This window comes from Bos taurus, chromosome 25 (genome assembly GCF_002263795.3).
Source record: "Bos taurus isolate L1 Dominette 01449 registration number 42190680 breed Hereford chromosome 25, ARS-UCD2.0, whole genome shotgun sequence".
NCBI classification, from domain to species: domain Eukaryota; kingdom Metazoa; phylum Chordata; class Mammalia; order Artiodactyla; family Bovidae; genus Bos; species Bos taurus.
Genome location: NC_037352.1, coordinates 37,964,318 through 37,980,490, shown reverse-complemented (window position 1 = coordinate 37,980,490; position 16,173 = coordinate 37,964,318). Strand labels below are relative to the sequence as shown.

The following is a 16,173-nucleotide window of genomic DNA, read 5'->3' as shown; positions in this document are numbered from 1 at the left end:
TTCCAAACTACCAAAAAGGAAGGAAACGATCATCAGACGTAAGGCTGGGAAAAAGGGGAAAAAAAAGAATGGAAACAGAAAATGCTGAAGGTGGTGGCAAAGTCCAGATCCACCTGTCGTCACCAAGCAAACGGGCTGACTCACCTCTTCCTCCCCTTCAAAGTTCCCTGGTCTAGAAACCAGCAACCAGAGACTCAAGGCAAGACCAGGATTTTTACAAACTTTTTAAACAATTTATTAGTCTTATTTTCCAGTAAAATATTCACATAATGTCAAAAGAATGGAATGACAGAGGTGTAGCCGACTACCTTTAATTCCACATAAATATTTAAAATCTAAAAACCTCAGGAATCATCAGACTGAGTAGAAATTTGACTCTTCAGAGCAAGTATTGCTTTACTATTGTCATTAATCCAGTCAATAATATGACCAATGACCAGCCATGGGAAACAGCATGCCTGCTGAGTTGCTTTTTAAAAGATGTTTCGCGGAGCCCTTGTCAAGTCAATCCAGGAAGAATATGTTGTTGAACTGCGTTGCGCAAAGCTTCTTGACCTCTTCTGCAAAAAGAACAGAAAACAGTAAGGGAAGAAGTTCTCACTTAAGAGGTTATAGGATATAGATCTGGTTTCCATGGAGATGCACAGGCCTTTAATGCAGTATAACTGACTCACGATAAACGACACCTAAAGTGTGCCGTGACGGTAAGTACGGACGTGTCCGCACCTGTGAACCCATTGCCCCAGATGCTGTAAGCCTTGGGCTCCAGCCAGTGCTCCCTGCCCCCAAGGGTGTCGGCAGGCACTCTGACGCTTGTGACGGAGCTCCTCTAGCGTGGCTAGGAGTCTGCTTCCTGCGTCAAGACCAGGAAATACATTTCCCCTAACATAGCTCCTCCAGGGTTGTCATCTTCAAGGTAGCCCTTTCAAAAAGTTCAATGTAGCAACTATTAACCCTAACCACTAGGCCACCAGGGATCTCCCAAAACGCACATTTTACTACATGGTGTATAAAGCCATGGGATTTTTTTTTTCTTCAGCATTAGAGAAAATAAATTTCTTCTGGCCTGTATCAAGTTTCCCAAGAAATAGGCAAGTTTTTCACATACTTTTTCAAGGAACTAAGTTACAGAAAAAGAGACCAAGTGATGGTTTCCTTTGAGCAACAGGGGCCTCTGCTTAACAACCTTAACAGTCACGTTTGCTCTGTTCACATGCTCCATAGCACACTGAAAAGAGGGTCTGAAACATCAGCAGCATTAAAATTCTGCTCAGACACCAAACCCTACTTACCATTGACTTCAATCAGGTTTGCATTTTTTTGATTCAAAATAACATACAGCTCCCTCTGGTCAGACTTCTTCCCAACAACCCAGTAATCACTCATGGCTTTCACGATGATTTCTTCATCCTCGTCCACTCTGTAAGACAGGAGTTTCAAGACCAATTGTTTATTTTATATGTACAGCTGGACTCTGACAAACATTCTGAAATAAGAAACAGGAAACCTGAGCGACCTGAAAAGGTCAGGGAGTCAGTCCCCTGTGAGTGACCAGCCACTCCCGGGCTTGATGACATTCACCCAAGAAGGTGGTCAGGCCCTCTGAAGGGGCCTGGGATCACTTGGTGTTTGGAGCTGATTCTCATTAGAGAGCAGACACCTAACTGGAGAGGGGGTGAGAATTACCTTGTGAAATCACTATTGATGTCACCCAGAATCTTCATTAGATCCGGATGGACAGATGTGAGTGACACACTGGGTGTCTTCCTCATGTGAACTGTACTTTTTTCTGCTAAATTCATATGGTTGAAGTAGATAAACTTAAACTGGGGTTCTTTTTCAGACCTGTGAACACATGTTATTCAGATGGTAACATTCTGAAAGAACAATTACACGGAAAAGAAAGTTTCTGAAATATCATAGCATTACCCCAACTATACAGCCACAGTGTCAAAACCCTGTGTGTACAATGGCTAAGGTTGTGTTTTCAATGGCTAGGCCTTCAAATCAAGAACCTCAGTTAAGACATAACATTCGGCAGTAACTTCTTGGATATCTGTGACATATTCAATATGACTGAATTTCCCAGTGAGCTCAAGTATGCATTTTAAAAACCAAAAATATTTTAACTGTGATGATTTTCTTACAAGTACAGTGTTTTATAAACGGTAGTCACTCAGTTATTTGCCAACTAAAGAAAAACCCGGACTGGCTCACGTCACAGCCAGCTTCACCGGGAACACTTCTGCACAGGAGGCCGAGTGCGTTCCGTCTGCACAAAGCAAAGCCCTGCTGACCACCACTGCCAGCATGGACCTCACAGCCTGGGCAGGGCACATGGGGAGGGGTGCACGAGGCCAAGACCAGGGGCGGAGCTGGCAGGCCTGACCCCACACACTCACCCCGCCATCGGGGAGGGCAGAGGGGATGCATTAGCCCCAGCCACCATTGTGGGGCAGAAAAACCCGGGAACAGCTCCCTAGGAAGCCCTGCAGACAAGGCCAATCAATACGTGTGTCATCTGGATTCAGAAAACACCATCCACGTTCTAAGTAAAAGCTACCCTGATTCACCCAAAGCCAGTGAAATGCTTGAAAGTAACCAGGAAGCAGAGTACAAACCCAGACATTCTCTTGTTGATGTTAAACTGCTCACAGATGTCAGATGCCAGCACTGTGAGCTGGGGCCCCACGATGCTGTCCAGTCTGCGGCAGAAATCCAGTGTGGGCTGAATGGAGGCTACGAGTAATTCAAGAAATACTAGTGAGTGTCGGGGGCCAGGGGTTAACGAGCTCGATTTTCACTTCACTGTCTTAACAATATGCAAACTACTGATCTGGGAAATAATGAAATGATCAGAGCCCTCTCCCCTCCGAAATAGAAGAGACACAGGGCTCAGAATTAGTTATATTTAAGATGAAAAAGAGGCAAAGACTCATCGCACTGTCAATGTGGACTGCAGCATGCCCTGCGGGGTGGTAAACTGACTGGCTGCCCTCAGTAAAAGGAAGGTCAGATTCTTATTTAACAACCACCACAGCAGCACTCACGGCCCGGTACCGTTGGTCCATACAGGTATTACCTAATTCTAAAGCTCCTTTGAGATGGGCGCTCCCTGTGATCGCATCATGGGCAAGAAGGCACAGAAGCAGGCAAGCTGGGACTTTAGCGATATTAGAAACAGCGGAAGCCCTCGATGGGCGATAGGGCTTAACGCGGCCTCCGTGTTGCTACGACAACATATCTATCATTCAGGAATGGAAGGGAGCAAAGTGTAAAGAGACAAGGCTCAGACACACGTGCGTACCTACCATCGATCATAAAGCACACAGCTGCGCTCATGGCCTGGGGTGAAAGAAACCAAGATTAGGACGTGGTACAAAAAGAGGACTGAAATAACCGAACGCAGTGGCCTCGTTTGAATCTTTTTTTAAACATATCAACTTTATAAGGACTTTCCAAAGTCAGCTGAAGGAATCTAGATGGGGCTGGATATTAGATGATATTAGGGAAGTATTATTTTGGTCAGGCAGGATAATGGCAGTGCTGACGCTAACACAGACGCCCTTAGTAGTTAGAGATGCAGAATGAACTCTGAGGGGAATGACAGGATGACTTAAAATGCGCTAACAAAAAAGCAAAATGTGTAGAGGCGAGAGATATTATCACCATAATGTTAATCAAGCTCTGTGATACGTACCTGCGTATTCATTATTCTAATCTGCTTGTGTGTGTTTGAAAAAACCCCAGTAAATTAATGTCACCTGGCTTGCTTTTTTATTATAGCAAATACTGCAGTTTTGATGGGAGTAAGTAGCGGGAACCTACAGCAAGCCAGAGCGTAAATAGAACAGCCAAAAAATATTTACATTTATCAAAGTCGTGTAATAGTGTTAAAAAAAAAAAAAGGCCAAAACAGAACATGTAGGCTTGGGACTTCCCTAGTGGGCCTGTGGTTATGAATCTGCCTTCCAGGGCAGGGGACAGGTTCAGTCCCTGGTCGGGGGACTAGGACTCCACGTGCCTTGGGGCAACTGAGCCCACATGCTCTAGAGTCCGTGCTCTCCAAGCAGAGAAGCCTGTGTGCCACAGGACTCAGGGCAGCCAAAAAAAAAATACAGGTTTGTGATGAAAATGCAAAAGACTTCCTCCTCTGAGGCCTGCTCCCCCGGCAACCACTGTGACTGTCTAGATAATACGGCTACAGCACCATCACCCTGGCTGTCATGACGGATGCGGCTCCTCTTCAGCCATCACCCCTGCCCCCTGCCCGGTTTAAGCCACTCTACTTCCTCCGCTGGACGGTCACCTTGCAGCCTCAGACGGCTCAGTCCTCACGCCTCCAGTCACAGCCACTCTTTCATGAGGGCATTAACCTCCCCGTGTCCCTGGACCTCTCCGCACCTCCCCTTCTCAGCCTTGTTCAGCTCTCACTTCATGTGTGCGTAGTCAAAGCTAATGACATTTATGCTCCTCTGTAACTGAATGGTAATTACTATTTGCCCATAAAGAGGCTGCAGACTGGATGGCTTACAGGCCGGTTCCACCCAATATAGGTCTTTCTTTTTGTTTCAAGTCATTCTGACTTAGATGCCAACTAGTTTGCTACCAAAATCCCAATTTCCAGCCTCTCCTCAGGCATCGAGAGACCTGGGACCACGGCTCTTCCCTCTGGCCACCACCTGGTCTCCTTGGGACGCGGCCCCTCTGTGTGACACAGGGTCCTGAACCCCGACCCAGCTTGCCTCCCTTGTGTCTGCCATCGGACATTTGTGTGCCTGACCCCTTAGAAATTTATTTAAAGAAAAGAAAACAAAAAAACGGCCCTTTTAAAGTCTACTAAAAAAGTTGAAGAATTTCAAATACATTAAAAATGTACTTGGAAAAGTAACACACGAACCCCAAGGACCATCACTTTCTCAACAACCGTCAACTCACGGATAATCCTGCCCGATTCACCGCCCTGATTCACATATTAATAATCTCTCTCCCCAGGGAAACATCGTAATTGGAGAAAAATATAAAAAACAATCAATTTCCAGAGGGAAATTTTCCTCAGGGCAGATAGCAGATGGAGAAACGCTTATAAAAGGCAATCTACTACAACTTAGTATTTTAGTCTTTTATTACAGCTGTGAATACATATATTAAAAAAGAAGCAAGACCTCAAATCAGTAACAACCTTCCATTTTAAGAGCTTGGAAAAAAGAAGCGCAAACCAACCACAAAGCAAGCAGAAGGAGGGATATGATGACTGGAACGGAAATAAACTGGAACAGAGAACAGAAAAACAAGAGGAAAAAATGAAACCAAAAGATGATCCTCTGAAAAGAACCACAAAACTGAAAAACCTTTAGCTGGCCCATCTAGACCAAGGAGAGAAAAGACGCACGTGACTAAAAGGAATGAGAGGGGAGACCGCACTACCGACTTTAGAAGACAATAGTACGAGCCTATATATTATGACAACACTGACACCGGCAACTTGAACAACCTAAAATAGACCAATTCCTAAAAAGATACAACTACTAAAACTGACTCAGAGGAGAAGAAAATCAGAAAAGACCAATAATAAGTAAAGAGATTAATGAGTTAAACACGTCCCCAAAGACAAGTCCAGACGTAGGTGGCTTTACTGTAACCAAACATTTGAAGAATTCACACCTGTCCTCCAGAAAGCCTTCAAAAACAGGATATCAACCTTATACCAAAACCGGACAAAGGGAAGACTTCAAAACGAAAGAAAACAGACCAGCAACCCCTCATGGCCCTGAGCTCACGCAGGTCAGCTGGGCCTCTGGGAGGTCTCTGGGAGGCCAGCTACAGATAGTCGGCCACGAGGGTGGTCAGCGGGGCCTGCACCCAGTCTCTGGATGTCAAGGCTTGGGTGAGCCTCCCTGGAAGGCAACACGCCCTGCGCTCTGTCACCTGGCTCTGCTGGGAGAAACAGGCACTGTGCCGTCTGCACGACTGTCCAGAGGCCAGCTGGAAGCCTGAGCCTGGTCACGAAGATCAAAGACCCTCTGTGCCGCAACTAAGACCCAACATAGCCAAAAAGAAACCACCCAACCTGACATAAACAGGGGGCTTCCCTGGTGGCTCAGTGGTAAGAATCCACCTGCAATGCAGGAGACAAGGGTTCAATCCCGGGGTCAGGAAGATCCCCTGGAGAAGGAAATGGCAACCTGCTCCAGTATTCCTGCCTGGGCAATCCCGTGGACAGAGAAGCCTGGCGGGCTACAGTCCATGGGGTCGCAGAGAGTCTGAAACAGTGTAGTGACCACACAACGTAAGCTTACATCCTGACAAGCCAGTATCCCGACGGAAACTCAGACCATCCTCGTGAATTAGCGAGCCCACAGCTTTAACGTAAATTTACATCCTGACGAGACAGTATCCCGACGGAAACTCAGACTATCCTTGTGAATCAGCGAGCCCACAGCTTTAAAAGCAGAGCGGAGGCAGAATCCACTGAAGGGTGGGCAGGCGTCAAACGACAGTGGCCTTGACGGCCTGACCTGTCCACATGCAGGACTTGTGAGTCATGGCCGCAGACAGTGACCCTCTCACAAATCACGGAGCTGTTCCACGGGGACTGAAAATAAACCTCTTACTCCAGAAAGCACCCATTTCGAGTTTTACAATAACCAGAACATGCGAGGACACTGTTTCAAGGATCATGTGAGAGGCCTGCACACCAACTGGTGTACCTGGTGGAAGCTGTGCCAGAAAGATCTACTTTAGCATCGACCTGTAACCCTGGAGCGAGAGACGACTGTTACCTTATAAACAATTAAGTGCAGAGCTTCGTAAGTGTCGTCTGTATTTACAAAAATTTTGGGGAATCTGCATTTTGCTTCTGGATCATTAAGGTTCAAGGGGCCAGTGAGGAATCTGAAAAGCAAGCACAGAGACGCGTTGATTCAATCAGGCAGATATAAGCAGGAATATATAAACGGTGCATTCCTATAAAGGGTGGTAATACACACCCCCTTTTTTGGGGGAAGCTAGACACTACTTAGAAAACACCATATCAGAAAATAAAGAATAGTTTTAATTCATTGCAACCAAAAGGATTTCCTTTGCTGATTATTGTCAGCAAAGCAGCACAAAGGCAGTTCAGTGTTTGTGATTTTATCTTTACCAGAAAAGATAATAAAATCCAGTACTGTCTATCAGAGGGCAGGAGTCCTACCTTCCATAGTGTTGGAGGTTTCCTGGCATTTCTGCCCTTATTGGAGAATCCCTTCCCGCCAACTGTAAACAGATTTAATATCGACAAGTGACTTCTTAGATTTTCTATATTCAACGCTTTGAGAAACAGCATTCGTATCTACTGGTTGACTCCATGCCATGTATCTGTATCAGTTTCCCATATTCATCCCCACCAAAAAAAAGCGGCAGGGGGAGAAGGATTACAGAGGAACAGAAAGGACTCACTGGTTTTAACCAGAACTTCATTGTACCCCAAGTTCCACATACGGGCTTGACAGCAATAACCGAAGGCTGACGCGTGCTAGGCAATGACATCAATTACTCAATTTCATCTTGTTTCACCCCTGTGGGGAATGCCCTCTCCCAATTTTCCAGAAGCGGAAACTGAAGTTTGAAGAAGTTCACCAATGCGGCCAGCTCCTGAGTGGAGGGGCCGGGTAGCAAACCCAAGCCTGTCTGACTTCAAAGTCCCTGCCTTTGGTCATGACACTGTGCCTCCTTGTAGGTTTTTATTTGTATCACATTCCTGGTTTCTTCTGCTGAAGATACACTATTTCAATATGTGTAGGAAATGAAAAAAAAAAAAAAAATCCAAATCTAACAGGCATGTTAGCTGAAGTTTATTCTTCTAAAACTTTTTGATGTTCTTCTAGCCTATGTAAGGTTTTAGCATACAACTTGAAAGACTGAAAAGCACTGTCAAATTTGACAGTAAAAACACACAGCTAACTCTCACAGACGCAGCCTGCACTGACACAAGTCCTCCCGTGCCCGTGTTCCCGCTGCCCTGTTTACGCTTCTGTTTTAGAAGTCTGGCTCTTTAGACGTTTAATAAAGCAGCAAGAGCTTGCAGCTGCTACAACAGCACCGCCCCTCCGTGGGAAAGTCTCCTGAGGGTCCTTCTGAGGGTGTGCTTGAAAGCAGGTGCTTTAGCATCAAGCGGACCCAGAGATCAAGTCCTGGCTCTGTCGCTTACTAGCTGGGGGGCACTGGGTGAGTCATGGGGGTCTCCTTTCTGTAAGATGGAGGTGAGGTCCCCAGCTCTCAGGATGTCATGAGATAACGCAAGCTTTCTGGGTATGTATACTGTGTCTGGTGTACAGCATATACTCCAGCAACGTGAGCCACTGTATTCAAACTACCTAGAAGGGAAGTCAGGGCAGGACTGGGTCCTTCTCAAAACCTTGAGATTTCTTATCTGAAAGATATTTTCCTGTTTCAAGGCATGGCCTTAAAAAATAGAGCAAGGGAGAGTGTGTGTGTGCACGTGTGCGTGCATTCACCCTTGGGTCAAAATGATAATTTCATGGCTTATGAATACTTTACCTAATTAAAGCTAAAAATGGATGCTTTGGGGAAAGCACTGTGGTATTATTTACAGTTTTCTGCAGAAAAGTGGGAGAGTCAGTGCCATAGTGGAAAAGCCAGGCGGCAGTATAAAATCAACTCAGGACTGGATCTCCTGTTTGTAGGTGCAAAGACCACTGTTTTGTCCAAGATCGCGGGCATTCTGAGAGCTCCCAGAACCCAGCCTAAAGATCCAGTTTTCCCTCTTACACCTCTGCAGCTGCATTTGAACAAAATGCAGAAAAGCTGGCATACGTAGCTCTCCATGCTAAGTGACACAAGAGGTTTCTACACCTGCAGATTCCATGTTACGTGGATTCAACCAACTGCAGGTTGAAAACAGGGAGAAAAAGCTTCAAAGTTTCCAAAAGCAAAATTTGAATTTGCCACATGCTGGCACCTACTTATGTAACGTTTACATTGTATCAGGGTTTTTCTTAGCACGCCCCCGTGGATACCGACAGACAGCTCCATCACTGAACATCACACTAACAGTGTAAACTGTAGATGAGAACTGCCCCCCACCACGTCCCTCCACTCCCCTAAGTACCTATTTATCCATCTCTCTAGAGATTAGTACCCCATCTTACCTCAGGTTCAATATGCCTTGGAAACAGAGACGTGGTGAGGTATTTATATAAAATTCTCATGTCGTCTTGTTCTAATCCACTCCTGCAACATCAGAAAAGTACTATGTTAAAAGCCTGGAATTGGTCTTCCGTCTTCCCATTGTTTTGTGATTAAACATCATCTCTGACTCTTTACGTGGGATTATCCAGGGAGCGTCAGCAGCTGATGGCCGCTCTGCTCCAGGTACCAGATTTCTGGGCTACTGGTCACGCTTTCTCTCACCCACCACCCTGAATACAGTGTATGCTGTGGACAAGGAACTTGGTCCTGTTATGTCTCAGACATGTACGTGGGTTTTAATTCTCTCAATTTCAGAGTAGGCAAAAAGTGGGCAGAGAAAGAAACAAACTTTCAGGGAAACCATCCACTCTGAAATGAGACAAAAGTAAGTGGCACGTGGAAAAGTGCAGAGAATCCAGCAGGCGTTGTTGGACTTGATCCAAAATCAGTTTTTCATTTTGTGTGTGTGTGTGTGTGTGTAATAAAGTTTTATTAAAGTATAAAGGAGACAGAGAAAGCTTCTGACACAGGCATCAGAAGGGGGCTGAAAGAGTACCCTCCTGGCTAGTCTTCAGCTGGATGTTATATAGTCATTGCTGCTGCTAAGTCGCTTCAGTCGTGTCCGACTCTGTGCGACCCCATAGACAGCAGCCCACCAGGCTCCCCCATCCCTGGGATTCTCCAAGCAAGAACACTGGAGTGGGTTGCCATTTCCTTCTCCAAAAAATCAGTTTTTCAGGTAAGGATATAAACAATGAGTCTGTATCTGGGGTTTTTTTTTTTTCCTATTAAATTGAAATCTCCCTTGATAGAAACCAAGCCTCTGCGTGACACCCCCAAGGCCCTTGAAGCCCTCTCTTCTTTCCCAGGGAAGTCGCAGGTTATGTTAGCAGCCTGGTCTGTCAGCACAGGAACACTCCCTGCCATCAACATTCACAGAGCACAAACGAGGAGCCCGAAACACAAACCCCAAAACAGAATGGCTCTGAGCGAGAGGGCCTTCAGCGGGCCCCGCCCCCAGGAACCTCAGTGGCTCCTCCAGGGCAGACCCCCCCTCAGCTGCAAACAGCTCGGCCCCCAACGAGGCTGGGGCCCCCGAGGGCTCATGCACATTCACACAGCTCTTCCGGGGTTAGTCTTCGGTCATTGAGAACATTTAGTAACAGTTTATCTTTGCTTCTTAAGTAGCAACACTTTTATCAAAGAAATTATGTTTTTGTCCCTAGGAGACAAGACCCAAATATAGCTTGATGACAGCGAGTTAATTTCCTGATTTTATAGTACCTTTAACTTCTTGGATGTTTTAAAATAGTAGCTTCTTTAAAAGAAACTATGAAAATCACATTTACTATGCTAGTTCTTTGAAGATGTTTTTGGAAAAATACCAAAATCAAAATGGGAGTCGTAAACCTAACATTTTCTCCATCATTCATGGAACCAGTTTTAAACTCCCCTGCTCAGTAATTTTAAACAAAATTACCTTAATTTTGGTTTAAACAATCACTGCCTTATTTTGACAATATCTAAAAAGGCGCGTCCCACCCCACCCCACTCTCACCCCCACCCCCGGCTGTTATTTCCAGTTTGACAACCTGCTATCAATCCAGTCACTGCTGTTTTTATGATCCTAAAAGATGGGAGTACCTACCAGATGAGTTGATCATTATAGAGAAAGGCAGTGTACTTGACTATACTCAGGCTTTCTTCCATTCTGTTAATAAAGGACTGGATTTTCAAATAAGTCATTTTATCCAATGGGAAGAAGCTGATCCCACCAAATATGTCGAGTAGATCGCAGGACTGCAAATGCAACGTTTGCAAATACTGCAGGAAAAAAATAAAGCATAAAACTAATAGCACATAGAAGCTAGTACTCTGGCAGCTGAAAATAACAGTCTTAATTCGTGGTACAATTACACACTAGCAAACAGCACATTTACAAGATTAACATGGAGGTGAACCACAGGGAACTGGATATGGAATCAATACCAATTTCAAAAAATTAAGTTCAATGTCATTAGTGTCCTTTCAGCTGTGTTTTCTCTCTCTGAGGTGTTAATTCCTTATTAGTGCTATGCAGATTCGACTGACCTCTGCACATGGTATTATGGACCACGTTATACTAACATCACACTGGAAGGCATGCAGTCAGTGATGGTGGACAGGAGAGGAATACAGACGGAACAGGAACCAGGGGACAGTCAGAGTCGATGATTATGATCATTAAAGTGAAGAAACAAAGAAAAGTAATTCATAGAAACAAAATAATTGAAAAACAGACATTAAAGTAGTACCGGGAGAAAGATCAGTTGAGACTCATTCCTCTAAGACACACTGAATTTGACCAGGGATACTTCCCTGGTGGCTCAGATGGTAAAGAATCTGGGTTGGGAAGTATTCCTGCCTGGAGAATTCCATGGACAAAGGAACCTGGTGGGCTACAGTCCATGGGGTTGCAAAGAGTTGGACATGACTGAGTGACTCACACTTTCACTTTTTTCAGGGTAAAATATGCAAAATTGACACTGAAGGAAAAGGAGAACAATGTAGGGGGAGAAAGGTCACACTCATGACCACTAAGGGGAAAAAATCTGTGTTACAGCCGCACACTTCACCTTGAGTCAGTATAGATGACGCATGTTTAATGAACACGATCCATGAGAACGTGCGACTTTGCTAATTAACCAATCCACCCCAAGAAGTTTGCTTTGCTTTGGAGTAAGCCCACACTGACAGACACAGGTGGGTCAAGGATGAAGCCAGAAGACATCTCCAAGGTGCTTTAAGGAGCTGGGCACAACTGTCAGGAAGCTCTGATTCACGAGCACAAACCAAGGGACTTCCCTGGCGATCCAGTGTTTGACTCTGGGTCTCCAATGCAGGGGGCATAGGCCTGATCCCCGGTCGGGGATCTAAGGTCCCGTTTGCCATGTGGCAAAATAAATAAATAAAAAATAAACTAAAGGTTAAAACTGGAAAACAAAACAAAAAAACAAATCTAACCTATTTCCTCACTGGTCTGACTCCGTCCCACTATGCCTGAGTCTCCACGCCAACTCCAATTTCTAGGTTTGTTTGTATGTGAGAAGCAAACTTGTCTGTATTTCTCTAACAGTCAGTTTGATAATTACCAAGATTACAAATAAAATTCCGAATACTTACTCGATGGAAGAATTTCTCTAATCTTTCTTTTAGGAGCTTGACACCTCCATCTTCCATGGCTCTTAGAAATGTACCATTAAAAAGCTAATGGTGTAAAAGATTAAGAAAAAAAAATTTTTGTCCTTCAATTTCCCAATGTAACAAGTTCTTCTTTCTCTTTTACATAATTCTGCTTATTTCATCCCGCAATTCTTTTTGAATATAGAAAATACTTACATTAGAAAGTCTGAGTTATAAGTCACAAAATACCAAAACACTGTTAAGGGATACTGAAATTTATGTAAAATCACCCAATTGTTCTGGGCATTTTTAAAAAACCTGAACTCACATCTAAGTTTCACTTTATATAAATAATATTGCTAGACTTCTTATATCGTACAAATCTTTGCACTCTCTACCTTCCTTAAGAACATGGACTCTATCATTCACTGATGCAGATATACTCTTAGGACAAGTCGGGGAAGAGAAAAGGGCTCTTTATTGCATGAATTGGTACAGGCATAAACCTCAATACTGCTTCACAGGCCCCATTATTTCCTCCCCATAACAGTCACGTAGTCACCTTACAGTCATGATAAAGAATTAAGAATCATTTTAAATGACCCACGTAAATTGGGGTAATCGGCTAGACTCTCAACCTAGAGAACATGTCGTGCTTACCTTGTACATGCTGTAGCATTGTTGGAGCACCGAACTGTAAACCTTGTCCTACAAACACCACAGAAACAGCACAGATCTCATTCGAGGGAAAACAAAAAAATTATCGATTGCAAAGTAAAGGTATAGTGACTCTTGGTAAAGCAATATAACGCTCATACACATGGTCCTATAATAGTTGTGTGCTGAAACGAAGAGGTATTTAAATTCAATTATGAACCCGTAAGCCTAAGAAAGGCTATGACCAACATAAACAGCATACTAAAAAGCAGAGACATTACTTTGCCAACAAAGGTCCGTCTAGTCAAAGCTACGGTTTTTCTAGTAGTCATGTGAAGATGTGAGAGTTGAACCACAAAGAAAGCTGAGCGCCCAAGAACTCGTACTTTTGAACTGTGGCGTTGGAGAAGACTCTTGAGCGTCCCTTGGACTGCAAGGAGATCCAACCAGTCCATCCTAAAGGAAATCAGTCCTGAATATTCATTGGAAGGATTGATGCTGAAGCTCAAACTCCAATATTTTGGGCACCTAATGGGAAGAACTTACTTATTGGAAAAGACCCTGATGCTGGGAAAGAATGAAGGCAGGAGGAGAAGGGGATGACAGAGGATGAGATAGTTGGATAGATATCACTGACTTAATGGACATGAGTTTGAGCGAGCTCTGGGAGTTGGTGATGGATAGGGAAGCCTGGCATGCTGCAGTCCATGCATGGGGTCGCAAAGAGTCAGACACGACTGAGCGAGTGAACTGAACCGAAGCCTAGTTTGGCAGTTCTCTCCAGTAATTCTTGGCTGGAAAATCCCATGGACAGAGGAGCCTGGCAGGCTAAGTCCATGGAGTTGCAAAGAGCTGGACAAGACTGAGCAAACAAGTCTAATTTTTAGGAGGGCTTCAGACACGGATGAATAGAGGAAGGCAGTGGTAAGAGACAGCACATACACGTTTTTATAAGATTGTGCTCATGGAAACAACAAGCACAACATTCCCCTGTGCTGACCTTGAGAAACTTCTGCCAAAGTGACATAAGTTAAATCTGAACAAGTCACTCACTCAAGATAGTAACAATTTTTTTCCTAAAAATATGAAATAAAAAATGACACATTACCAGCAACTCCTCCTCTTGGTATTCAACAACTGGTTTTCCATCTTTACTTTGCTTTTCAATGATAGGATTCCGAACAACCTACAAATTTTGATTTAAAAAATCAATTATATGCGTTTTTAAATTTTCCCCTAACTTAAATAAACTTGAACATGTCCCAACACCAAAATTTCTTAAAGGAGCCCCCCAAAACAAATACACCAAACAGGAGTTTGATTTTTAAATTGCTACTGACTGTACTGTAACTAACCCACTCCAGTGTTCTTGCCTGGAAAATCCCATGGACGGAGGAGCCTGGTGGGCTATAGTCCATGAGGTTGCTGAGTCGGACACGACTGAGCGACTTCCCTTTCACTTTTCACTGTCTTGCATTGGAGAAGGAAATGGCAACCCACTCCAGTGTTCTTGCCTGGAGAATCCCAGGGATGGGGGAGCCTTTTGGGCTGCCGTCTATGGGGTAGCACAGAGTCGGACACGACTGAAGCGACTTAGCAGCAGCAGCTGCAGTACTGTAACTCTCCTCTGATGCAATGACCAGAGGACTTCCCTGAATTCCTAACGGTAAAGATCACCCATAACTGTATAATACAAATTCAGAAAAGTGTACTGTATATGTAAATACCATGACCATCCAGAAATTTTCTTCTGGTTCGTTGAAGAACTGTCTGTTCTTCTGCGTATGTAAAGATTTTGCAGGTTTTGATGGACTAAAGGTCCTAAAAACGGTAAAAGAATATGTTAGCGACAATCCCCCAGTGGAGGTTTTAAGAATTCACTGAGCTCTGCAAAAGCACATTGAAAGATATTACCTTGTAAACTGTACAATAGCTTCACATAATCCAACGTTTCTGATTTTTTCATTCTTTTCTACTTCATTTGGATAATAAAACAAAATTTTATTTTCCTCCTAAAGTATGGAGAGAGAGAATCACAACATTGACATAAGCAGTTTGTCTGTCTTAGCTGTCGACAATAGTTGGTATCAACCTCTCATGTCATATGTGCTAGCTGGCAAGACAAAACAAAGGCCCCTTTTAGAAAAACAAAGATTATCTTCTCTTTAGGGTGTAACAAACGCCCACCTGCATGAAAGGCAATTGTGATATTTGCTAAGTCGTATGCCATCTGAACTAAATTAGACAACGATGCTGAAAACTCCATCTTTGGATTTCTTTCTCCATGCTAATTTGTAATACATCAACGCTTGTAAGAAACAAGTGTGTGCACGTGCACAGACATACACCTCCCCACAAATTAAACCCAGCAAGTTCACAAGCATTTGGACTGGCAGCCTTTAAAAGGACCGTGATTTCCTGCCAACAAAACTTGGCGCCGGACATCCTTTGAGGAAGTTACCGTCCCCACCTTAAAAAAGTAATGATAAAAAAAAAACAAAACAAAACCATCCGCTCCCATCCGAATTAACTTATTAATTCGGAAAAAAAAACTTTCCGAAGATCCGCCAAGCCTGCATTACAGGACTACCGTCTCCCACTCTTGTTTTAGTTTCTAGGCGGGGGACTTCCAGCAACAAAGACAAAAGCTCAACTTTAATCATCCAGGGTTGATGTTAAAGAGAAGACAGACTCCACCTGTGTGATTAACCCGACGAACCTTCACTCAATACACAGGCACTGATCTGGGACCTGCAACCAGACCCTGCCCGCGTTGTCTGGGCCCTGCAGCACACCCAGCACAAAACAGTCCGATAAAGGCCAGTCGATAAGGGGAGACTGACAAGCGACGACCCCAGGCGCACCCCGCGGCTGCCCGGGCCGGACCCCATCCGGCAGCCCTCTACCCGGGGCCCTCTGCCACCCACGGACGCCCGCGCGCGGCCCCGCTCCACTTACCTCTCCCTCACGCGGCCCGAAGCGCGGGTTGTAGATGAAGAAGCTCAGCAGCGCCGGCGGGAACTGCTTTTCTTGGGCCGCTCCTGCGCCGGCCCCGGACGCCGCTGCCGCCATCCCGGCCCGGCCCCCCCAGCCTCGGGAGCCTCCCTCGGCCCGCCCAGAGACAGCTGCCGCCGGAAGACCGCACTTCCGCCTCGCTCGCCG

The 16,173-nt window shown here is 44.8% G+C and overlaps 1 protein-coding gene across 1 annotated transcript; it reads right to left on the bottom strand.

Moving 5' to 3' along the window:
• Positions 1-211: 211 nt before the first annotated feature.
• Positions 212-16,173, bottom strand: CCZ1 (CCZ1 homolog, vacuolar protein trafficking and biogenesis associated). Its single transcript, NM_001075492.1, is given in 15 exon segments — positions 212-560; positions 1,293-1,420; positions 1,687-1,845; positions 2,622-2,739; positions 3,312-3,345; positions 6,783-6,894; positions 7,196-7,257; positions 9,153-9,234; positions 10,841-11,016; positions 12,355-12,438; positions 13,015-13,062; positions 14,120-14,197; positions 14,739-14,832; positions 14,926-15,023; positions 15,970-16,173. Coding segments are annotated over 15 exon segments (1,443 nt in total). The 5' UTR covers positions 16,084-16,173; the 3' UTR covers positions 212-504.